This window comes from Macrotis lagotis, chromosome 1 (genome assembly GCF_037893015.1).
Source record: "Macrotis lagotis isolate mMagLag1 chromosome 1, bilby.v1.9.chrom.fasta, whole genome shotgun sequence".
Classification (NCBI taxonomy): domain Eukaryota; kingdom Metazoa; phylum Chordata; class Mammalia; order Peramelemorphia; family Peramelidae; genus Macrotis; species Macrotis lagotis.
Genome location: NC_133658.1, coordinates 505,480,261 through 505,506,028, shown reverse-complemented (window position 1 = coordinate 505,506,028; position 25,768 = coordinate 505,480,261). Strand labels below are relative to the sequence as shown.

The 25,768-nt window shown below is 33.9% G+C and overlaps 1 protein-coding gene across 1 annotated transcript in view; it reads left to right on the top strand.

The window, feature by feature from the left end:
• The first annotated feature begins 282 nt into the window (after nucleotides 1-282).
• CLIC6 (chloride intracellular channel 6) overlaps nucleotides 283-25,768 on the top strand; it is a 79,113-nt gene continuing 53,627 nt past the window's right edge. Inside the window, exon 1 of the mRNA XM_074214033.1 lies at nucleotides 283-1,985. Within this exon, the coding sequence (XP_074070134.1) occupies nucleotides 660-1,985 (1,326 nt within the window). The 5' untranslated portion in view covers nucleotides 283-659. The remainder of the gene's footprint in view (nucleotides 1,986-25,768) is intronic.

Genomic DNA, 25,768 nt, shown 5'->3' with positions numbered 1-25,768 from the left:
GATGGTAGCTGAGACCTCTTTCAAATTTCAATGATTCTGTGAGGCAAAGCTGAAATGGTATCAGTTCAGCATTATTTTGAAGGGACAAAAACCCAATACCCACATTTGGCCTAATAGGCTTTTGCATTTGGATTCCTTTCTTTCAAACCAATAGGGGGCCCCAGGAGGGAATGTCTGATGTTGGCTCTAGTACCAAAGGTTAGTTTAGGTGACTGAGCTCCGCCCAAGGACAAAGGAATGAAGTCTGAGCTGAGGGGGAAGGGCAAGCAGGTACTTCAAGGGTTTGCAAGTCATCAGGTAGTGAAAGTCACCCAAGCTCTATTGGTGACCAAGGGAATTCTTCAATTTTCGGATTGATAAACAGATTGGAATTTTAGTGAAGAATGAAGGAAGCGAAGGAACCATTACAGTTTTGAACCTGAGATCCAGATCTTTGGATAGAAAAGATTTAGGCTTGAACGTCATGACTACAGCTAGCAATAAGCACTAATCCATCTGAATCAGAGTCACCATAGTTCCAGAAGTCCAAGGCTAGGGAGGCAGGAGAAGTGTAACGGGCTAGAGTTGAAAAGCTTGGAAGACTCTCTGTTTACGGAATCTCCACCGGCTTTTTTTCTTCCACCAGGGGTCTCAAGTTAAGGACACTAATTTCATGAAACATGACAGAAGCTACAGAAGCTGCAGGAGTCCTGGCCCCCAAGGAAAACGCAGAAACTCTAGCATTGTTGGAAAGAGGAGTCGGAGAACTGGGGCCTGCTCCTGGGACGAAAGAGGAGGAAAAGCGAGCCTCTGAAGAGCATGCCACCCAAGACAGGGAGGGAGCGATGGCCTCCATCAAGACTCCCAAGGTGAGGGAAGAAGCAGAAGCAACCACTGGCCAAGTAGACCAGAAGGAAACAGAAGAGAGTAAATCCCTGACGCAAAGTGACTGGGAGGAGGATACACAGGAAAAACATGAGGACAAAATAAGAGCATCTCCCGGGAACGTGGAGGAGCACAAAGATCAGCAAAGGGAGGGAAAGGAAGAGAGGAGTGAAGGGCTGGGCGATGTAGAAGGAGAGGTGACCGGTCAGGAAAGGAGAGGGGAGCTGGAGGACAGCAGCAGCTGCAGCGAGGGCCAAAGGCAGGAGGAGAGCAAGGGGGCAGCCAGAGGAGCCCAGGACCCGGGGGACCCGGAGCCGAAGGCCGGGGTGGGGGCGGAGCAGAGCGCTGGGGGTGAAGCATCAGTTGTAGCTCCCGCGGCAGCGGCAGGAGAGGCTGCCCAGGAAACGGTGCAGGGAGCCGCAGGCAGACAGCCCGAGGGAGCGGGGATGCAAGCAGAAGGTCTCGAAAGAGGGAGAAATTCGGAGAATGGAGAGAGCTACGGAGGAGAAGAAAACAGTCCGGGGCACCAAATGGAGCTGGGGAGTACAGAGCCGAGGGAGGAAGAGGAGGGGGTGACAGAGCTGGAGAGCCTTGAGGAAAGCCCGGACAGGGACCCTGGGACCGATGCTGCGCAGGAGGAGGGTCTCCCAGGTGTGCATTCCCCCGAAAGCGTGGAAGCTGAGGCTGCTGAAGGGCTGGTGGAGGAGGAAAGCGGGGGACAGGAAGGTGCGCATGACAAGGCCATCGGGGAGGATCCCGAAGGAGCAGGACAGGTGGAAAACGATGCCCAGGAAGAAGCCCTGGAAGAGGGGGGAGAAGAAGAGTGGGATAAGGAGGAGCCCAAGGCGGAGGCCATGGACCAGGGGGAAGAAAATCTTGATGGAAGCCCACAGAAGGAGGAGGAGGAAAATGAGGAGATTACTCCAGAAAGAAACTTGGAGGCAGAGCTGAGCAACCACCTGTCGGAGACGAGTTCTGAGAGTGCCCCTGCTGAAGCCGAGACACATGAATTAGGGGAAGGGCTGAACGGGGAGGCATCCGAGGAGGAGGCTTCTGGAGAAGGCGCCCCTGCCCCGGCGCTGGCCCTGGGGAACGAACACGACATTTCCCTCTTCGTCAAGGTAAGTCCCGCTTCTCTGACCTCTCTCTATCTTACATCCCACTCTTCAGTCCCTTAACTCTTCCCCTCTTTGAGTGTGGGCTCCTCACATTGGAGGAGAGGCTGGGCAGGGAGGGCTCCCCCCTTCGTACCCTAAGTTCCTGGGTTTCCAGGGAAGAGGAGTCGGAATTAGGGGTAATTATGTAAGGGCATCCAAACTTTCCACTGTCCTTTGTCCTGAAAATAATGACTTGGCTATTCAAGTCGGCTACTAGAAAAAAAAATCTTCCTCCCATTTCTCTTCCTTCTCTCCTCCTTCTCCCCTCCCCCCCCCCCCACTTACCTAGGAACTAGCAATCAACAACCACAACTGGGATCGGAGTAGTGTTAAGCTGCCAATAGGATTAAAGATGTGAAAATGTCACCAAAAGGGATAGTCAGGAAACGGGTGAAGTGAAAAGTAATTACAGTTCTTCAAATTTCAGCGATTAAAGAGATGATTTATGTTTTCCATATCCAAAAATTCCAGGAAGACTCCATTTGTAGGAGAATAAATAAAATTTAAATTATTAAATATTTAAATAAATATTAAATAAATATTTAAATTAAATTAAATTTATATTTAAATTAAAAATTTCATGCCATGTGTAAGTAAAGGGCCCCATATCAAAAAAAATGTAAAGTCGAATGGTGATTAAACATTCCTTTAACGTGTTTCTTAAAACTTCAATTCCACTTAAAATTCTACATTGTTATTTAGGATAGCTGTATAAGTTTTAACTTCAAATTTAAAGTTGTAGGAGATATTTTAAAAAATAACCTAGGTAACATGGCTACACATAAAAATGCTTGTTAATAAGTTCTGGATAACTAGGAGAGAAAGGATAATACAAGACTAAAAATACTTCATACATTGCATCATAGCCCTTTAACAAATTATTGACAGAGTTCTAGAAGCTAGTGAACTCAAATGTAAGTTTATTACTAAAATAAAAAGTAAGAATGTGAAACCTCCTTATATAATTAAGTTTAAGTAAATCTCAGAATTCTTTGATGGAAAGGGAGATTAGACCTTTACTCAAGGGACATATCACTTTCCAAAGAGAGATAGTATGTTGAATATTTTTAAAATAATGTCTTCAAGATTGATAGGAGGTTGTTTATAAGCTCCAGTCTACTCTAGTGTACATGATTAATAGCTATTTCATTTTACCATCTTGACTACTAGATTTAGGAATCTCATTTCTACTTCCTGCAAAAAAAAATGGGTAGAACCAATGTTTGTTCTCCTTTGGCACTTTGCTAATAGACATGTTCAATTTCATTCTTTTTCTTACTCTTCTAGTTGATTAAAATATTCGATCAATATTCCTTCCCTCCCCTCTTCCCTGCCCCCAACTACTTATTCCAAGGTCATCAGTAACTAAGTATGCTAATTTTCTAAGACTATTTTCTACCACTTCTCCAGAGCATTTGACATATTTTATTCCCTCTTCTTAGCAACACTTCTTTGACTTTCATGACACTGCCCTTTCCTTTTACTTCTTTTATTCTTCTATGTTTTTGACTCAATCTTTCCTTTAGAGGGACCTCTTTACAACTTATTTGTTCACAATCCTAAAATTTCAAACATTATCTCTGGTTTTCTCTTCCTACATTCTTCCCCATTCACAAATGGTTTGTGTTGTGTAGCCTCCACAGGTGCCTTTTTTGCTGTTAACTGTTTCTTTAACCCTGATCTCTCACTTGCACTCCTCTCTGGGGTTGCCTTGGTGCCTCCATGAAATGGAAGGGAACCATATCCATCAGGCCAAGGACTCCCATAGCATCCAGACCTCATCAGAAATCCTGTTTCTTAGCAAAACAGGCCAAGGGGGAAAAAAAGTGAGAAGAATGTCTTTGCACGACATTCCCTTCACTATAATAAATTTAATGTGCTAGTCATGTCATCATATATATTTCCTATTCCATCTATGACACTAACCACTATCTTAGGCTCTCAATTCAAAAATCTCAGAATTATTTTTGTCAAAGCACATTTCCTTAGAGTTTATTCTTCAGGAGGCCCCTATGAATAGGAAGGGTGGGTGTTAAAACCATTTGCCAATTGAGTAAATGCAAATAAGAGATTAAAACTTGCCCATGGTCAAACTAAGAACAAAATTTAGGCCAGTTTTGAGGTCTCTTAATTTCTCCCTCCAGTTCTAGATTATTACATTCCTCTGGGTTATGGGGTGCTAAATTAAATATTGTTTTTTGGTAGCTCAGTCATTTCAGTCATGTCTGACTCTTCATGACTACATTTTGGATTTCCTTTGCAGAAATACTGAAATTGTTTACTATTTCATTCTCCAGATGAGCAACTGTGGCACAAAGAGTTAAGGAAATTGTAAGTGTTTGAGACCAGATCTGAACTCATGAATATGAGTCTTCTGCCCTCATGCCCAGGATACTATCCAACTTACCCCCACATTTTTTTTTGCTTGGGCATTAGAAATGCTAATTTGATACCTCCATTTCCATTCATAAGAATCAAATGTGTAGTGAATAATCTAACATAATTTTTAAAGGAAATTTCAAACTTTTAAAATATAGACTTACTGAGTCTCTTGAAACTTGATTGTGTTTCCCCACTTATGACCTTCAAAATATTATTGTGGATTTTTGTCATGTGGAGCTTAAAAAATGCAAGGAGGCTTTTTCAAACACTTTGAGGGAATTTTTAGTTGCTCAGCTAACAATGACTTTATTGGATTTGTGGGGCTAAAAAATATCCTGCTTTGAAAAAAATCCCCTTAGGTACTTAATTATCCCCTTTTCTAGGGTAAGAGTGTGATAAAGAAGAAAAGAAATAATTAGTTTCTCAAGTTTTACTGGGAAATAGTATAGCTGATTTTTTTTGGTGCAGAAAAATGCCATCTGAAGGGCATTAAAAAACAAATAATTTATACAAAAAATAAAATAGGTGAACTTTTAAATATTTTAACTGCTTTAAAAAGAAACAATTACCTAAACACATTTTCCAAGCAGGTTTCTGAACAAAACAAACTTCGAGGGTCATTCAATGCCTCTCATTAAACTATTAGGGGTTTTCCAGTTTCTTCTTGCATTATTAATGACACTTGAAACAAAATAAAACTCAAAATCTAATGTTTTCTTTGTAATGATACCGAATTCAAAACAGTCCTTGCTTTAAGTTACCTTTAGAATTCCTTGCCAGATATAACACTTTCCCCAGTTTTTCCCCCCTAGATCCAATGCTATTTGGTATTAGGTTGTTTTGATTACCAAGATCAAGAAGTTCATACAGGATGCCCCATATGCATGATATCTTTAGGTAAGCAGAAGTGATGATAAATAGTTAACAAATAACAACAGCACTAGTCACAATATATAATCAATATTTTTCTTTGAGGTCAAACAATAGTCATATTTTTAAAATGCTCTTGTCTTCACATTTTTATTAGTCATTCTATTTACTCCTACTTACAGCTTTTAGCTCATTCTTAAAGTTCATATTTTTAATAAAAAAGTAAATTATTTGAATACCAAAATTCATTCATTCACCCAAACAAAAGATTTTAATCGAATGCCTTTATGTGCTAGCAGATGATGAAATGTGGAGGAAGAAATGATAAACAAACCCTCACAGAGCTTGGGAGATATAATTGAAAGAAATAACTATATTACACAATACAATGTAAAAATGAAGAATGAGTTATATAAAAAGCAATGAGAAACTAAAGGAGAAAAAGAGGACACTTTTGAATTGAACCTCCAAGAATGAATAAGAGTTGGACAGAGCTTTAGGGGAAAGAAATTCCAAATAAGGAATGTTGTGAATAATGGAACAGAAGAGAAGAAACACAAGTTTGTTTGAGAGAAACAAACAAACAAAAATTATCTAGTTTGGTAATGATCCAAATAGTAATGCTTTGGAACATATGACAACAATTGCCCCATTATTTTTATGAGCTATATAGTATGAATCTAGTGGTCCTAGCTATTAAAAAAAATAGTCCATTGTTGCAGGAATTTATTCTAGCTAAAGAGGTCCATTACCAAACTGAATGAATATGTCTACAGCTTAAATTACAGATCTTCCAGTATTGAAATTTCTAGAAGCTGATTATTAACTTTTGGACATCCTTGCTATAAAAATGACTCACATTGGAAATGATTTGAGACTTACTTTTATGGCACATTCATGTATTTTTCTCAATAATTTTTACTATTGAAAAATTTCCCATGCCACACTTAAAACAAATGACTGCTTTACATGTCTCTGAGAAGAATAAAGTCATTTGACTTGATATCTTTCAACTAAACTCCCCAATTTACCTCAAATTTCTCATTATCACCTGCTCCTTTTTAGTACTCTAGGAAAATCATTCAGCCTTGGGTGTCACATCTATAAAATGGAGACAAAAACATCTCCTTTAAAAAGTGGTTGTGAGAATCAAGAGTGATAATACATATAAAGCACTTTAAAAACCTTAAAATGCTATATATTATTATGATTGTGATAATTATTGTAATTATGATTATCATTATTGGAACAGAAGTTTCTCATCTATATACATTAATGCAATCATAGATCAGTTATTTTTCTTATTCTCATTGTCATTAATATCATTAATCTATATTAATTTCCTTATTATCTATATGCTTAATCCCATTTCTGATCTAACATCAATTATAATAATTTACTCTTTCTCATTCATGTTCAGTCTTTTCCTCTCTAGTGGCTGCTTTCCATAATCTACATATATACTCAGGTCTTCTCAATCCAAACCTAAAACTTTCCAGATATGTTGGTTCCTCCTTTTGAACCCCTTCATTGTTAACTTTTTTGAAAATGTTGTTACTATCTTCTCTCTTCTGAACCCTTTCTAATCTGACTTCCATCCCAGTTAATCTAATGGATGCATTACTAAAAACATTGATAAACTATTTCTCTACTTACAATCTAATAACTTTGTCGAAAAGGAAATTGACTTAATCTCTGTAATCTGTTTTTGATGATTCCACCTTCACAGAAGCGCTTAAATCCATTCAGTTTTTCAATCTTATTCTTACTTTAATTATTTGAGCACACAGGTACTTATTATCACCTACAGTATTATTTAAATACAATTCTAAAATTCTACTTTTTATTTATATTGGGTTATTTTGCATACCAATCTGCAAAACTATTAAGTACAACTTTCTATTTTAAAAAATATATAATAAAATTATCATGTAAATTTCTTTTTTTCTTTTTCCTTTGTTTCCTGACCTCCACTTGCCCTAAAGATGGCTGCCATTAAACACAAATATATAAAATCCTTCTATGCATACTTCTATTTATCTTCCTTAATATACCCATCATAGCTAATTTGGGTATTTATAATGGTCAAAATGACTTATTTGTTCAATGTTCTTCTTAAAAAATATTGCTATTATTGTATAAAGTGTTCCCTTGGTTCTGCTCATTTTACTCTTTATTATTTTGTGTAAGTCTTTTCATATTTTTCTAAGATCATCAAGTTCATTCATTTCTTCTAGCACAGTAGTATTTCATCACAGTCATATACCACAACATGTTTAGCCATTCTCCAACTGATGTGAATTAACCCTGTATCTCTTCTCCCCATTAAGAGTGCCATCCTACACAAAAAGAAATTTTTTAAAGAGAAAGAAGAGGAAAAAGGCACCAAAACTGGTCAAAATATTGAAAAAAATCTAAGTGTTTATACAACTTCTGCTTTATGGACCTTCTACCTTTGCAAATGAAGGGGAGAAAGTATCTTTTCATATCTCTTTTTATTACCATATTTGTTCCTTGTAATTTTGCAAATATTTACTTTTGAATGGTTGTATTTGTTCTTTCAATTTATAATTTTGTAGCCTTTGTTTTCTTAACTCTTCTTACTTCAGTATTCATCAGATTATGTAACTCTTCCCAAGTCTCTTGGTATTCATCAAATTATCACTTCTTATGAAATAGTAACAGTATTCCATTATCTTCATTTACCATACTTTATTTAACCATACATCAATTGAAAGGTTAAGTACTTTGCTTGCATATCTTTCTTACCACAAAAGTGCTACTATAATTTTCTTTGTCTTTAGTGGTTTCTTCTTCTTAATAAGGTTTATGACTAGTAGTGGAATCTCTGGGTCAAAACATAGCTGCATTTTAAACTCAAACACAAATTGATTTCCAAAATTTTTTTTACTGATTCACAGTGCCACCAAAAATACACTAGTATGCCTACTTTTCCACAACTCCTCCAAAACTGACTATTCTGTTCTTTTGTCCTTTTTTCTAATTTATTTGGTCTAAGGTAAAAAGTTAGATTTGAAAAATTTTTGTTTCTCTTATTATTACTAATTTGTTAATTTTGTATACTTCTTTTGTGAATTACTGCATTCCTATTCTTTGACTACTTATCTATTAGGTAATGACTTTTGGTTCTGCTTTCTGGGTCAGCTAGGTGGTACAATGGATAGAGCGCCAGGCCTAGAGCTAGGGAGACTCATCTCCATGAGTTCAAATCTGACCTTAGATACTCACTAGTTCTATGACTCTGGGACAGTCACTTAACTCTTTGCTTCAGTTTCCTTATCTATAAAATGCAGAGGTGGCAAATCACTTTAATATCTTTGCCAAGAACATCCCAAATGGGATCATGTAGAATTAATTGGACATGACTGAACATTTATGCATCAATATATGTTTATGTACAGATAAATATATTTATACATATGCATATATATGTGTATGTGTGTATATAAACATATATATAGTATATCTATCTACCATCTATCTATCTATCTATCTATCTATCTAGCTAGCTAGCTAGCTAGCTAGCTAGCTAGCTAGCTATGTCCCCATTAGTGCAAATGAAACTCCTTGAAGTAGTCACATAATTCAAATTAACACTATGTATTCCCATTAGACTGAAACCAATGAACCATATTTTATATAACTAAAAGTTCAAATAGTAAGAATGCAACCATTCCAAATGATTCATTATTCACATCAATCAGAACCTAACAATTTACATGTATATTCTGCATATTGCATATCAAACCCTTGAGAAATTTGAGACAAAGATTTTTTATTTGATGTTTCTTTTTTATTTTGATTCACTAATTTGTTTTTGGTTAAGTTTTCAATTTTATGTTATCAAAATTACAAATTTTTTTGCAATATATTTCTAATAAGATTTCTGAATTTCTATTTTTCCACTTCCCTGAATAGTTTGTGCTCTCCTTCCCTCTCCCCTCCAAATCCTTTTATATTTACTTGGTATATATTTTGTATGTATTTCCACTTGTCCACATTGTTTTCTTTACATAATATATAAGCTTCGGAGAGCAGATCTTATTACTTGTCACTAGCCTGTTCAGGAGCAGTGTTGCCTTTTTCCCTGTGGCTGCACCTAATCTGGAGGATCAGGGTCTCTTTAGGGGTTTCCATTTCCAGCTGCTCCTTATCTTAGGAGCAGCCCACTTAGAGTCTAATCATCTTTGATGTTGTGTCCTCCTCCAAAATCCTAGTTTGGGATCTGTATGAGGTGGGGAGTGTTCTTTAAATGTTACCCTATCACTTCATTTATTCAATTATATTGCCTTCTATCCTGATTGTCCTCTTTGCCCCAACTATCAGTCCAATCTAGTTTCCTGTGCTGTTTCTTATAACTTTTTGCAAAAGTAGGATATTTAGTTTAAAGATATTCTGAACTTACTCTTCCATAGCAAGTTTAGCTATGTTCTAGTGTCAGTTCTTTTCTAATGATAATCAACAAGCTACCACTCCAGTGTGTAACCTCCAAAGATTAGTGCCCCAGTTCTTTTAAACCAAATAACATCATATTGAGGGCAAGTTACTGCAAATTCATACTAGGAGTGGAAGTACAAGCATTTCTACCCAGCACCTGGGGACACACTGGGAAGAATGACTTTAACTTAAAAAAACTATATAAACAGTATTGGTCCCATCAAGTGCATTTCATGTGATATAATCTCTTCATTATTTCTTATTTCAATGGGTTGATTTAATCAATATTATTAGCACTTTGCTTTTACTTCTCACCAGACCCCAGGAAAAACTCAAACTTCTAGACTTTTGAGTTCACTATTCTGACCTTTCCAAATTCACAAAGTTAAAGCAATCTCCAACGCTTTCTGAAAGAGAAGGAAAATCAGGAAAAAATAGACACAATCAAGATAAAAACAACAATAGAGGAGTATATTCATGGCTCATGTACTTCAGTGAGGAGACAAAGATCTAAGACTTTTCATTTAATTTATTTATAAGATGACCTTTGATATTAGCTCAAATATATCTTTGAAGCTCTCTTAGAATATGATGTAAAATGTTGATCTAAATTCAATTTCTTGAAGACAGTTTTCAAGCAGTTTTTTATCCTTACAAAACAGTGAGTTCTTATTCTGGCAATTTATGTCTTTGTGTTTGTCTGATGACTCTATGCTGTATTCAGTTATTTCTGGACCTCATGTACCAACTTATTTCAGTGATAAGTTTTTTTAAAAATTAGTATTAATATTTTGATGGCTAGCTACATAATATAAATATAATATAAATTCAATTTTGTGCCTTTGCACTGACTGTCCCACCCTCTCTCTGACCTATGGCTCTTAAAATTCTTGACCTCCTTTGAGATTAAACATAAATGTCACCTTCTGGCAGAAACTTGTCCTGCTTGCCTCCCCAACCCCCAGCAGCCAGCATTTTCCCTCTATACTTACCCTGCTTCCATAGCTTTGTTATATATATATATATAACAAAGCTATGGAAGTCTCTGGGAGGAGAAGGTTTAAAACTTAGTTCACTTCTTAAATAGCATTGAACCTATCAAATTCATGCCCAAGAGTAGTATCTATGTCATATGATGACAAGAACAGCATATATATATATATATATGTATGTATATGTGTGTGTATAGTTATTGTTTCAGTCATGTCTGATTCTTCATGACCACATTTGAAGTTTTCTTGGCAACAATACTGAAATAGTTTGCATTTCCTTCTCCAGTTCATTTTATAAATGAGGAAACTGAGGCAAACAAGGTAGAAGTGACTTGCCCAGGGTCACACACAGCTAATATATGTCTGAGGTCAGATATGAGTCAAGAAATTTAAAATTCCTGTTCCAAAACTCTTTACATTGTACCACTTAGCTGCCCTTGTCTTATATTTACTTATTTACAAAGCTGTCTTTCTATTAGAATATTAGTTCTTTGAGGGTAAGAACTGTTTTTGCTCTTGTTTTGTATCACCATTAACTAGCACAATGCATAGTAGATGTTATGGTTGTCTAGTTCTTTCAACTGTGTATGACTCTTGTTGATCCATTTTTCTTTTAGTTTTCTTGACAAAGATACTGGAATTATTTGCCATTTCCTTCTCCAGCTCATTTTACAGATGAAGAAACTGAGGCAAATAAGGTAAAATGACTTGCTCAGAGTGGTACAGCTGTTATCCTGAAGCCATATTGGAACTCAGTTCTTTCTAATTCTATTCACTGAGCCACCTGCCTGCCCTGGCACTTAGTAAAACTTAATAAATTATTTTTGATTTTTGGTTATTTAGGTCTTTATTTCTGTGTTTTTTATAGTTCTAGTGAACTAAGTCCTGAGTGTACTTTGGTAGCCTCTTACATACTATGTATGTATCGAAGAACACTCCAGCTTACTTTCCTGGAGCCAAGTTTCCTCATCAGCCTCTCAGGTTTCCAAAAGGTAGGTAATCTTAAGGGGTTGAGGTACCTCTTTTCTCTGCAGTCATTGACTGAATCCTTCCCAATTTTTAGTACACCATTTAATTTAAAACTTGCTTTTACAAAAGATTTTTTGCTTCAAAGACTTCTCCCAACAACTCAGGGATGTATTCTCCACTAGACCATCTCAGTCTCTGGGAGGAGAGGTTTAAAACTTAGTTCACTTCTTAAATAGCATTGAATCTATCAAATTCATGCCCCAAAGTAGTATCTATGTCATATGATGACAACAGCAGCAGCAACAACAACTTCTAGTTTTTATGTAGTGTTCTTTTTGTATTTTTTAACCTGATCCTAATTTCTTTCATTGATTTCTTAAAATATTATACATAAGTTTTTTATTTGTTCATTTGTTTTTTAGGATGCTTAATGATTCTTAAATTTTGATAGCAGACCTCCTACATGCTTTTCTATTTTTTTCACTCTTTTGAATTTATTCTAACATTTGTTGCTATCATATCAGTGAGTTTTATTTGCTTCATTCCATTTTTCAGAGGCATCTTATGTTTTAAGCTCCACCACTTCTGATTATCTTTTTGTGAAGTCTTATACAGCCTTTAACACTTTCTAGTTGTTAAGATCAAGAAATAGAAAGCAAAAACCAGTGATGAGTCATTCTCTCCGAGTAGAATCTCTATAACAAAATAGTGCTAATATTTACCATTAGTTTGTACCATTACCTGAGTATCCCTCCCCCAATCGTAGTCAAAAAATGGTTGCTCTCAAATGAAATGAATAAGTGAAGCAGTTAAATTCTTTGGAACAAATATCTGATGAAAATTTGGGGAATTTTTGGTTGTTTATACCACTCTCCTTCAATAGCTGAAAAGGTAAAAGAAAATCCATCGATTTGTTCTGGGTTAAATGAAAGGTGGGGAAAAAAATCGAAATAGACATTTCCAGACTCTAGAGTTCATTGTTTTCCTCTCTTCTTGCACTTGGTCCTTGTATTCTGAGCCTGCAAGCCATAGATTTTAACAGGGATGAAAGTAACTTAAGGTACTTATTATTGTCATGATTCATCTCCAATCCATCTTACAACAGCCACCACCATTTGCTCGTTTATATTTAATAGGTAAATCATTGTATATAATTTCTCTATCTAATTCTCTTGGCTAAAGTTTTATTATTGAGATAGGAGATAGTAAATGTGATTTCATTGGTAAAGGGACTTTGCAGATGAGGAATATTCTTCTCTCAAAGTAAATTAGCACCTTCTCTGCTACTTATCATCTTTGAAACCAGCACTGAGAAATTAAATGACTTGCCCAAGGTGACATGGTCAACCTCTATCCAAAGTGGACCTCCCTCCACTACATCATGCTGCCTTTCAAATTCAGAGTAAAGTCTGAAATAGCCTTATCGTTCCCATATAGGGAACTGTTCATGCTGTTCTTATAATTCACATGTCTTGCTAATTTTTTGCCACACAATTATATAGGGTCAGACATGTTTAGAATCCTGCTGTCATCATTTCCAGTAGAGAAATCTATACATACTAAGATGATTATACTTTCTCTTTTATAGAAAGACATCTAGCATAGCTGGAAGAATTTCTATAGGATTGCTAAAGGTAACTTAGCCCTGAGTATACCATAGACCATAATTGTTTCAGGCCCACATTAATTTGACTTGCCCTAAGTGAGTGAATGCTTCTTTACCACTCACATTCTTATATATTAACTTTTTACATTTAAAATTAAGGTTTACTGAAGAATATCTTCTTGGGTGGAATTTAAAATATATCTCAAATTGAAAACTGAATAATATGACAGAATTGATTTGAAGCAAATAAGTACTATAACAGGGCAGATAGAACATTAGTCTTCAGAAAGATATGAGTTCAAATCCAATATCAGATACTTACTAGTATCATGAACCTGGTGTATAAATTGCTTCATTTCTTCATTTATAAAATGCGAAAGAGAAATGGCGAACCACAACAGTTTCTTTTACCATGAAGTTACAAGGAGTCAGACATAACTGAATGACTAAATAGCAACAAAGGTACTATAAACCCCCTCCCCCATAATTAAAATTCACATTGACTGAACAAATATTTATTTAGTACCTTCTGAGTTCAGAGTGCTCTGTTGGTGATGGGGAGACAAAAGACAAAAACAAAATAATCTCTATTTTAGTATATATTCCTGGAGGAGAAAATGGGATACACTATAGAATTAGGGAAGTGACTGTAAATGAATTTGAAGTGAAGAGAGAGCACTGTAGATTATCGGAAGCTTCAGAGAAGAAGCAGAGTTTCAATTGGGTCCTGAAGGAAGTTAAAGATTCCAAGATTTGAATTGAGATTGCTTCCTAAGCATGGGGATCACTTGGGCAAATTCATGTAGCAGTGAATATCACAACTATTGTGGCTGCAATGTTGTTTGTTAAGGAAAGTAATGTAAGAGAGGGCTCCAAAGAAGTCATTTGAAGAAGACTCTAAAACACATTTGGAATCATGTAGAAGTCTTACAAAAGTAGAAGTTAAACCAGAGAGTAAATAAGGTTAAGCATTTGATATTTTAAAAATTAAAAATTTGAAATAGATTTAATGTAAATTATAACCTAGGAGGTGTTTCCTCCTTCAAATTTTTAAAACTTTTTATTCATTTCTATTGGATGCTTCTTATACTGACTTAGATATTTAACAATTTTTTAGATTGACCAATTGAAAGACAAATTTTAAATTCTAGCACTTCCTTTTTTTATTTTAAGGTAAGACTTTTTTCCAATTACAAGTACATCTAGATTTCAACATTTATTTTTTGTAAGATTTTGTTCCCCATTTTTCTACCTTTCTCCCTTCCCTCACCCCTTTTGACAGGGAGTTATCTGATATAGTTTAGATATGTACAATAGTGTTAAAATATTTTCATATTCTTCATGTTGTGAAAGAAGAATTAAAACAAAAGGAAAAAAAACCATGAGCAAGAAAAAAGTTATAAAATAAATTTTTAAAAGTGAAAACAATATACTTCGATCTGCATTCAGATGTCATAATTTTATCTCTGGATATGGGTAGCATTTTTCTATTTTTGAATGTTATTATATTTTATTTTTTAATAGCTTGCAAAGATAATTTCCAATATTCATCTTTTTTGTAAACTTTTAATTTCCACATTTTTCTACCTCTCTCTTTTTCCTCCTTTCTCCATGACAGTGAGTAATCTGATATAGGCTATTCATGTACAATCATGTTTAACATATTCTCATATTAATCATGTTAAAAAAAGAAAAATCAGAAGTAAAGAAAAAAAGCCATGAGAAATAAAAAAGTGAAAATAATATGCTTTGGTCTGTATTTAGACTCCATGGGCTTTTTTTTTTTCTGAATATAGCTGACATTTTCCATCACAGGTCTTTTAGAATTATAGTTGACCAACTAACTGTATTACTGTTAATGTGTACAATATTTTCCTGGTTCTGCTCACTTCACTTGATACCAGTTCATGCAAGTCTTTCTAAACTTTTTTGAAGTTCAGCTGCACATGATTTCTTAGAGAACAATTGTATTCCATCACATTCCTGTTCTACAATTTATTCAGCCTTTCCTTAAGTATGGGCACTCCCTCAATTTCCAATTCTTTGCTACTACAAAAACAGCTACTATAAATATTTTATTCATATGGGCCTTTTCCCCCTTTTATGATCTCTTTAGGATACAGACCTAGTAGTGGAATTGCTAGATCAAAGGATATGTACTGTTTTTATTGCTCTTTGCCAAATTGCTTTCCAGAATGGTTGAATCAGTTCACAATTCTACCAACAGTGCATTAGGGTCCCAATTTTCTCACATCCTCTCCAACACTGATTATCTTCCTTTTTTTTTTTTTAGCATTTTAGGCAATCTGATAGGTGTGTGGTAGTATCTCAGAGCTGTTTTAATTTGCGTTTCTTTAATCAATAATGATTTAAAGCATTTTTATATGACTATAGATAGCTTTAATTTCTTCATTAAAATTGCTGTTCATATCCTTTGACCATTTATCAATTGAGGAATGATTTGTATTTTTTACAAATTTGACTGTTTTCTAAATATTTTAGAAATGAGTTCATTTTCAGAAAAACTAGCTGTAAAAATTGTTTCTCAGATTTCTACATTCCTTTTAATCTTGGTTGCACTGGTTTTATTTGTGCAAAATCTTTTTAATTTATTGTTATCAAAATTATCCATAACTGTAACACTTTCAGTTTAGAAGACACTAAGTCTGCCAAAGATATAATGATGATTTAAAAATATTTCAGGTTTGGAATGAGAAAAGCAACCCAAATTCACATTAATATATTCTAGGAAATATTTGCAGGAATTTGTTGAATAGGTAAGCTATTTTTAAAACACAGTTCTTTGTTTTCAATTTCTCAGCCCTAGTAATTGCCCAAGAGTGGGTATAGCATTTGAACAAACATTGACATTTTGCACTGCACAATTATTCTAAAAACAATCACGTCTGTGTGCTTACTGCCACACAGGCTCTCTCTGAATAAACCAATTGTAACTGGGTTCCCTGTTGCTTTTCATTGCACCAATAGAAAGCATGTTGTAGCACATTTCCTGGTGCTGCCGTTTGGTCTCCAGAGGTTTTGAAAAAAAGAAGCATTTATTTTTGTAATGTTATATAAACTGATTTAAAGGAAAATGGGCACCAGTGTATTTAAGGAATAGTCATTCTGCAGTCTAATTTCTCCCCTTTCTAAACAGAAAACAACTCAGCATTTGCTTTCTGATAATCTTTAAAGACCAACTGAAAATTGTGATGAAAAATTCTTATAAATCAATTTAGTGTATGTAAAAGTAGAACATGAAAGAACTTTAGATTTGGAGTCAAGAGGATGTGAGTTCAGATCCAGATCAGTTCTTACTACCTATATAAACTTGGTTAAGCTCTCTGCATCTCAATTTTCTCATCTATAAGATTAGAATAGATGAACCTTGAGTTTCTTCTACTCTAAATCAATGATTCCTTAATTTTAGATGTATATAAAACCAAAATTCATTTTTTAGAACATATCTAAGTGACAGAGCACACAGAAACCTTCCCTATATACTTCCTATTTTCCAGGTATTTTAAAATCTCCGTCCAGGACATGTGTATGATACTTGATTTTGTTGTTCACATTTTAGCTATGTACAACTCTTTATGACCTCATTTGGGGTTTTCTTGAAAGAGATATTGGAGTGGTTTGCTATTTTCTTCTTGCAGCTCATTTTACATATGAAGAAACTAAGTCCAACTGGGTTAAGTCACTTGCTCAGGGTCATATAGGTAATGAATGTGTGAGGCCAGATTTGTCCGGAAAATGAATCTTCCTGTCTCCAGGCCTTGCACTCTATCCACTGTGCCATCTAGTTCCCCATGATACTTGAAGAGGTGAGGGGGAAAAAAGTAAGATGTAAACTGTTCTGTTTATCTTATCTTTGCATTATTAGTGCTTTGCATAGATCCCTGCACATAGCAAGAACTTAAAAATGCCGTTTGGAAATAAATGCTGGAAGTTTATCAGAATGGGTTTCTACAGTACTTCTATTAAGAAAGTATAATTCATACATGGCCAATCAAATGATCATAGAAACTTGGAATGTTAGGATTAGAAGGGAGCTTAGGGGGCAGCTAGGTGTCGTAGTGGATAAAGCACAGGCCTTGGAGTCAGGAGTACCTGGGTTCAAATCTGGCCTCAGATACTTAATAATTACCTAGCTGTGTGGCCTTGGGCAAATCACTTAACCCCATTTGCCTTGCAAAAACCTAAAAAAAAAAAGACAATAGTATTTCAGGGGCCACTAGGTGGCGCAGTGGATAAAAGCACCGGCCATGGAGTCAGAAGTACCTGAGTTCAAATCCGGTCTCAGACACTTAATAATTACCTAGCTGTGTAGTCTTTGGCAAGCCACTTAACCCCATTTGCCTTGCAAAAAAACCTAAAAAAAAAGAAAAAAAAAGAAGGGAGCTTATATGTAAAAGGGTTCAATGACTAGATGATCTTTGAGATGACTTCCATTTCTTGGTCAATGGTAACATGATCATCAGGTCCAACTTGCTCATTTTTCAGATGAGGAAACAAGACTGAAGAGATAAAGTGATTTGGGGAAACTCACACAGCTGTCTCCTGATTCCTAGATCAGTAATTTACTTCTGTTGATTTGAATGTACCCTTCTATGGATCAAGACATTTATCAGCAGAGTCACTAGATAGGTCTTTTGAGGGCATTTTAGACTCCACTATGCCAGAGATTATTCCCATTTCTGTTCTTCAATTACTATATGTGTATATGTATATATATATATATATATATATATATTCTATAAATGTGTATAGCTATTATATATAATATAGTGATTATATGTAGTAATTGAACTATATAGTCATTGAAGCACATAATAGAAATATAATTTTTACAAGCACAAATACATATTTATATACCTGTACACATATATGTATACATATATACATACATACCTATATCTATCTATCTATCTATCTATCTATCTATCTATATGTTTCCTTTTCTAAGACTGGATTACTGAAGAACTTGATATGTTCTTTCCATTGTAGTCGTTCCATCGTATCTTCTTTCATGACCTATTTGAGGTTTTCTTGATGGACATGAAAGGCAGGAGATAGTACTTCTGGGTCATCACAATGTTCCTAGATCCTTACTTAATTCTTTATCATTAATCTCTGCCTCTCCTCCTCCCAATCTTCTTCTTACTATCTTTCTTCACCATCTCAGTTCTTGTTGTCAAATCATTACCTGTCTCTGTACAATTTTTCACAGTTTGTCACTATGTATTTTTAAAGTGTTCTTGACACCCTTATTCTGCCTGCCTGTTGTAGTCTTCCCTGGCAGGTGTCAAAGAACTAGGCATGCTTTCCTTTAATTTATAATTGCATAAATTATCAATTCAAATAGAAATTGTTTTCCTGGTTCTGCTAGTTCACCCTGTATCAATTTATGTAAGACTTTTCATGTTTTTGTGAAACCATCTTTTTTTCCTGATTACAACACCATAGTTTTCCATTGCACACACACACACACACACACACACACACACACACACACACACACACATATATATACATATATATATATGTGACATTTTCTTCTTTTTGGATCTCTTTTTGGATATAAACTTAGCAATGATATAGCCAGATCAGAGGTCACTGTTTAGATCAGAGGTCACACAGTGTTTGGCAAATTTTTGTGGATAATTTCAAATTGCTTTCCAAAATCATCACACCTATCCATAGCTTCAATAATAGTGCATCCATGAACCTTTTTCCTGTAACCCCTTCTGTATTTGAATAGCTGAAATTTTCTTTTTTCTTTATTTTGTTAATCTTTTTCAGTGTGATGATTATAAGGTAGAACCTCAGAATTTCTTTACTCTTCGTTGCCCTAATTATTAGTGCTGGAGACAGACCACTCCAATATCTTTATCAAGAAACCCAAAAAGAAATTCTGAAGAGTCAGGCTTGACTTAAAATCACTAAATGACAAATTATTAGTGACTTAAGAGTATTTTTTCCATATGGCTATAGATGGGTTAGTGTTTCCAAATTCCCAATAGTTATTAAACTTTAGGATTTGGGCATAAGAAATTGAAATTCTTGGAAGTTTTGAGAATTTTTGATTATAAATCATCCTGTATTTTTTTATACTTGAGAGAGGAGTCTGATCAGAACCTCACTGAGTAGAGCCCTCTAGCAGAGATTTTTGTTTTAGTTAACTGTTTCTATTCTTATATTAACTATATTAGATTTGTATATGTAAAACATTTAAATTTTTTGGAAACAAAGTTATCCATTTTTATCTTTTGTGATCCTTTCTAACTTTTGCTTGACTTTTGACTCTTCTCCTATCCATTGGTCTGATAAGTAATTTCTTCTTGCTTTTTTAATTTGTTTATGATTTAATCTTTTCTATCTAGTTCACATAGCCATTTGAAGCTTACCTTTTGCTTTTATTAGGATTGTTCTATAAATTAATTAATTTTGAAATTTTTACTTCTCTGGTAAAACTAACTTGGTTATAATGAATGATTTCTTGATTGAATTATTGTGGTTTATTTAGCATGATTTTATTTTAAATTTTCAAATTTTCTATTAATGAATTATCTTTAATTCTTTTTGCTTTATCATTTTTTAGTTTATGTGTTAATTCTATATTTATCTCATAAAAGTTTCATAGATTTCTTTCTTTCTATTTTGAGAATAATTTGTATAACATCCATATTCATTTTTCATTGAAAATTTGATAAAATTTTCTCATGAATCCATTAGGACCAGGAATAATTTTCTTTTTTAGTTTATTTGCAGCTATCCCTGTTTCCATTTCTAAGATTGGATTACTGAAGAATTTGATATGTTCTCATTAGAGTTGTTCCATCGTGTCTTCTTTCATGACCTATTTGAGGCTTTCTTGGCAAAAGGTACTAGAGTAATTGGGTTTTCCTTCTCCAGCTCATTTTACAGATAAGTAAGCTGAGACAAACAGGATTAAGTGACTTGCCCAAGGTCACATAACTAATAAGTGTCTGAGGTTACATTTGAACTCAAGTCTTCCAAATTCTGTTGCTCTATATCTAGTCTCTGGTACCACTTAACAGCCCTATTCTTCTGGTAGTTATGGTATATTATATTTTTGGAAATATTACTTGATAAACTTTGGGTTCTCAGTTTTAATTAGAAAATATTTGTATAGTAGATTCTGACAATTTGGGGGGTTTCTTCTGGTCTGCTTATTTCACCTCGCTCATTTACTCTTTTTTTGTCTGAACTCTTTATTTTAATCACATTAGCAAAAGTTTATTAGTTTTGTTAGTCTTTCTAAAGCATTAGATTTTAGTTATGTTTATAATTTCTGTAGGATTTTGAATTTCTAATTTATCTATTTCTCCTTTAATTTTCAATATTTCCTCTTTTCTTTTGCATTTTGTCTTGTCATTACTTGTTGATTTTACATAATAAATTCATTAATCCTTTGTTTTTCTATTTTTAATGTATGTTTTTAGTAGTATAATTTTTCCTTTGAGTACTACTTTAGTTGAAATCCACAGATTTGTTTATATTTTTTTATCAATGTTTTCTTTCCCATTGTTTCTATGCCTTTTTCCCTTTTACTCACTCATTACCATGTCTCCATTTGGGTCTGTGTTTATCGTGTGTGTTTCATAATGATTTGCATTTTTATTGAATTATGGTTTGTAAAATAGTCCAGTTCTATTTCTTGTTGCCACAGAATGCTGGTATGAGGGCAGTAACAAAGAATGTGTATCAGTAGTAAGGGAACTCAGTAAAAGCCCATGGATTCCATAGGGTTATACTGATAGAGTTTGGGGGCTGGCAGTGTAGGGGTGCTGAGTGATAACATTAGGGATTAGAAATGAGCTTTTTCTGGTGTTTACTCAACATTTTGTTTGCATATTAAATTCCCAAATTAAATTAATTTGTAGAGACAACTATAATTATTTTTATCTCTTTCATGTAATTATTATTTTTGTCATGTTTTGAGTGATCACGATGTCAGTGAGGATGTCAAGTGCTCCCTATTTTTGATCATATGATTTTCAATTTAATTAATTTTTTAAATTAATTAGCATTTATTTTCTCTCCTATCCACCTGCAATAAAGCAAAACAAATTCCCTTGTTTGTCATGTTCAAAAATGTATGTCTCATTCTTTATCTTGAAATCATCATATCTTTGTCAGGAAGTGCATAGCATGAATCATTATTAGTCCTCTTGAATTGTGATTAATCATTGAATTGATCAGAGTTCTTAAGTCTGTCCAAAGTATTTATCTTTACAATGCTAGTTTTATTGTAAAATTGTTCGCCAAGCTTCTACTCAGTTCACTCAGTTCTACTCATTTGATGTCTTCCCAGAGTTTCTTCAAAAATATTCCTTTATTCATTTTTAATAGCATAGAGAGATTTCATTATATTTATATGCAACAATTTATTTAGCCATTACCACTTTATTGATACTATCTTAGGTTCAAGTTCTTTGCCACTACAAAAAGAGCCACAATAGTATTTTTGTAAATATAAGTCCATTTTTTATTTCTTTCATCTCTTTCTGGTAGAGGCCTAGTAGTGGTATCTCTGTGTCAAAGGATATACAAAATTCAGTAGCTTTTGGATTATAGTTCCAAATTTGTTTCCACAATGGCTGGACTAGATCACAAATGCATCAACAATGCCTATTGTATTGTAGCCCCTCCAACATTTTTCATATACTTTTTTTTTTTAGGGGCAATCTTTGTCAATCTGATAGTATTCAGATTGGTATTAAGAAAGAACTTCAGAGTTCCTTTAATTTGCATTTTTCTACCTTTTACTGATGTGGAGCATGGTGGTTTTTATTTTTTATTTTTTTAGAAACTGTTGGGAATTTTAATTACTTCCTTTGAAAATAACCTGTTAATATCCTTTGACCATTTATCAATAAGGGAATGACTCATTCTTATAAATCTGAATCATTTTGTTATATAGCTTAGAAATTTGACCTTTGTATATATTTTCCCCAATTGTTTCCCATTAAGTTTAACTGCATTGGTTTTGAGTGAAAATATTTTTAGTCTAGGCAGTCAATGTATATCAATCATGTACTAATTCATTCATTTTATATAATCAATATTGTCTGTTTTTATCTGTGATCCTCTATATCCCTTTCTTTTCCATGAACTTTACCCCACATCCAATAGATCTAGGAGAAAATCTATTCTGTGCTCTTCTATTTTGTTTATGATGTGATTTTTAAAAATATCTAAGTCATGTATCCATTTAATGATTATCAAAAATCTTGGTATACATTGTGAGAGCTATACTTAGTTTCTGCTTTCTTGCTTCCTAGGTTTCCCAAGTTTTTTGAATAGTGAGTCCTTACTCTAGGAGGGTGGGGTCTTTGTGTTTTTAAACATTAGGCTTTTGTTTATAGTGTCCTAATTTGTTCTACTGCTGGCCTTTCTATTTTTTAACCATACTAAATTGTTTTAACCATTAACAAAGATTGTTCCTATATACTATGATTTGAGGTCTGTTAGTGTTAGACTTCTTTCTTTTATTATTTCTTTTGAGATTCTTAACTTTTTGTTTTTCCAGGTGGAGTTTAGTTACTACTTTTTTTCCTAACTCTGTGAAGTAATATTTTGACTTGGCTGCCTGAAAAATTAGTATTCTACCAATTCTTTAGTTCAGTCTTTATTTCTGTAAAGAATGCCTGTGGTATTCAAAGAGTTTATTTGTCTTGTAGCTATATCACAAGTATTTTATATACCTTGCAGCTATTTGGATGGCAGTTCTCTATCTCTTCCTGTTGGGTGTTTTATTTTATTTTATGCATTTCTTTTTATCTTCTGCAATAATCAGATTTTAGATTTATAATTTCAGTTTTTTATTTTATTTTATAATTTTCCATCAGATATACATCTGATCTTCTACATGTTAACATCCTTTTTTGTCCTATCCTGTATTCAACTTTTGTAGAAGTGCCATAACTACAGAGAAAAATTCTTCACTAGATTCACTGAGTTTTCTCGTTATAATTATTTTGTTTAATATTCTACAAACTGTAATTTCTTTTGTTGTTTAATTTGTCACACGCTATTAATGGGACATTAAAACTTCTATCATAAAAAAATCTGTTTCTTCTTGTAAGACTGAGATTTTATTTTATAAATTTTATTACAGAATTATTTGATGTAAATATTTAAGAATGACAGTCTGATTCCCAATTCAATTCAATTAAATTTCTACTAGATACTATTAGGTTCTGGCTATATCAAAGCTAAAACAAGATCAGTCCTTGTCCTCAAGACACTTATATTGTTCTTGGGAGACCAATTCACACAATTAAGTAAATATAAAATATGCACAAAATAATAGTAGAGAGGGGAGGCACTAACAATTGGGAAATCAATGAAAGGTCTTACATAGGATATATTTCTTGAGCTGAACTTTGAAGGAAGTTAGAGTTTCCAAGAGTTAAAAGTGTGTGTATGGAGAAATATTCTAGGAATGTGAAATGCTTGGACATGGGAAGTGATTGGTTATGCATGAGGAATAGCATGTAGGCCAGTTTGACTAATTCATAAAGTACATGAGGAGGAATAACATGAAACCAGTTTGGAAATTTAAGTGGAACCAGGTTTTAAAGTACTTTAAATGCCATAGAAGTTTATATTTTTATCATAGAGAGTGTCAATGAAGATCCTTGGTGGAGGATTGGGGAATAACATAATCAAACCTGAGCCTTAGGGAGCTCATTTTGGTTGCTGTGTAAATGTTGTAGAGGTTGGAGACAATTCCCACAATATTCATCACCAGTTATTAACTAGTATTTCATTCAAATCATTGATTGAATCACTGATTAGATTTCTATTATCACTTAATAGATCAAGATCAATTTACTTTTATCAAAAAATTCCTCTGATATATCAGTCTCATAAGATTGTAAGATAATAGATCCAGAGCTAGCAGAGACATCAGGACTATCTTGTTCAGTTTACAGATAAGGAAACTGAGGCCTAGAGAATTTAATTGACTTGCCCAAAGATACACAGAAACAGGTTTTAAACCCAGATCCTCTAGTGCTTTTAACTTGAATTTTCCCTTTATCATTTTAAAATTATCCTGCTGTCCACTCTAAACATTTTTTCTGAAGCTTTCCAAGACAGACACTATGATACATTTTGTTAACATTTTGCTAACAGATATTTTATTTAAACTTTTAAAACATACTTTTGGCTGGGTGGCATACTTGTTGTTGAAACAGTCGATGGACATGGAACTATTTCAAAATCTTACCAAGTCTACTTGCTTCTCCAATATCCATCATTTCTTCCTAGAACATACTACATTTTGCTAGATAGAGTTCTTTTTCATGTCCCTTGCCTTATAATGTTACAGATCTTGTATTCCAATTTCCCAAGCCTCCTTTTTTCTTTCTTGAAGATGCTTCTGTGGTGTTAATATTTGTTTCTTAGCAAGTAATTTCTTCATTTCTAGGAAATTGTAATAATCTTTTTTTGTCCTTGTACCAGTATAGAGAATAATGTTCAGAACTTAATCTTTTTTGTGTGTATATATATTTTTTCCATTGATGACAATTTTTTTAATTTAAAATTTTATTTTTAATTTATGGAATAAAGCATTTCTATAGCAAGTACAATAAAAATGCAATTATATACCAAATTGCAAATCTAATATGTACAACTTACTATTCCTTTCAAATATACAGCAAAATTATTATGTAAATTTTTTTCTACCCTTCCTTATGCCCTAGAGATGGCTACTAAGAAACAAATAGATGTGTGTGTATGCGTGTGTGTTTAAAATTACTCTACTTTTCAGTTCTTTCTCTGAATGCAGATAGTATCTTTCTTCATATGTCTTTTGTAATTAATTTGGATATTTATAATAGACAAAAATAACTCATTTACTCAGTCATTTTTAAAACAATAATGCTGCTACTGAATACAATGTCTTCTTATTAATGCCCAAAAACGTATGGGCATTTTAATAACTCATTGGACCCAAGTCCAGAGTTCTCTCCAAAATATTTGGATCATAGACTTTTTCATCAATTCTAGAAAACTTAAAATAAATTGTCTAGGCCCTTTCACTCCCTCTATGTTTTCTGGCATATTGGAAATTCTGAGATTGCTGTATCATGATTTATCTTTTAGGTATTTTACTCAAAATATTTTTAAAAATTTGGATAATTCAATCATTTTTCATTTGAATTTATATTTTCAGATTCTTAACATTGTGTGGAATCTGATACTTGTCTGTCCTTCCTTCCTTCCTTCCCTCCCTCTTCCCCCCTTTCTTCCTTCCCTTCTTCCCTTCCTTCCTCCTCCCTTCTTCCCTGTATCCTTCCTCCCTCCTTCCTTCCTTCCCTCCTTTTCCTCCTCCTTCTTTCTTCTTTTTCTTCTTCCTCTCCTCCTTCCTTCCTTCCTTCCTTCCTTCCTTCCTTCCTTCCTTCCTTCCTTCCTTCCTTCCTTCCTTCCTT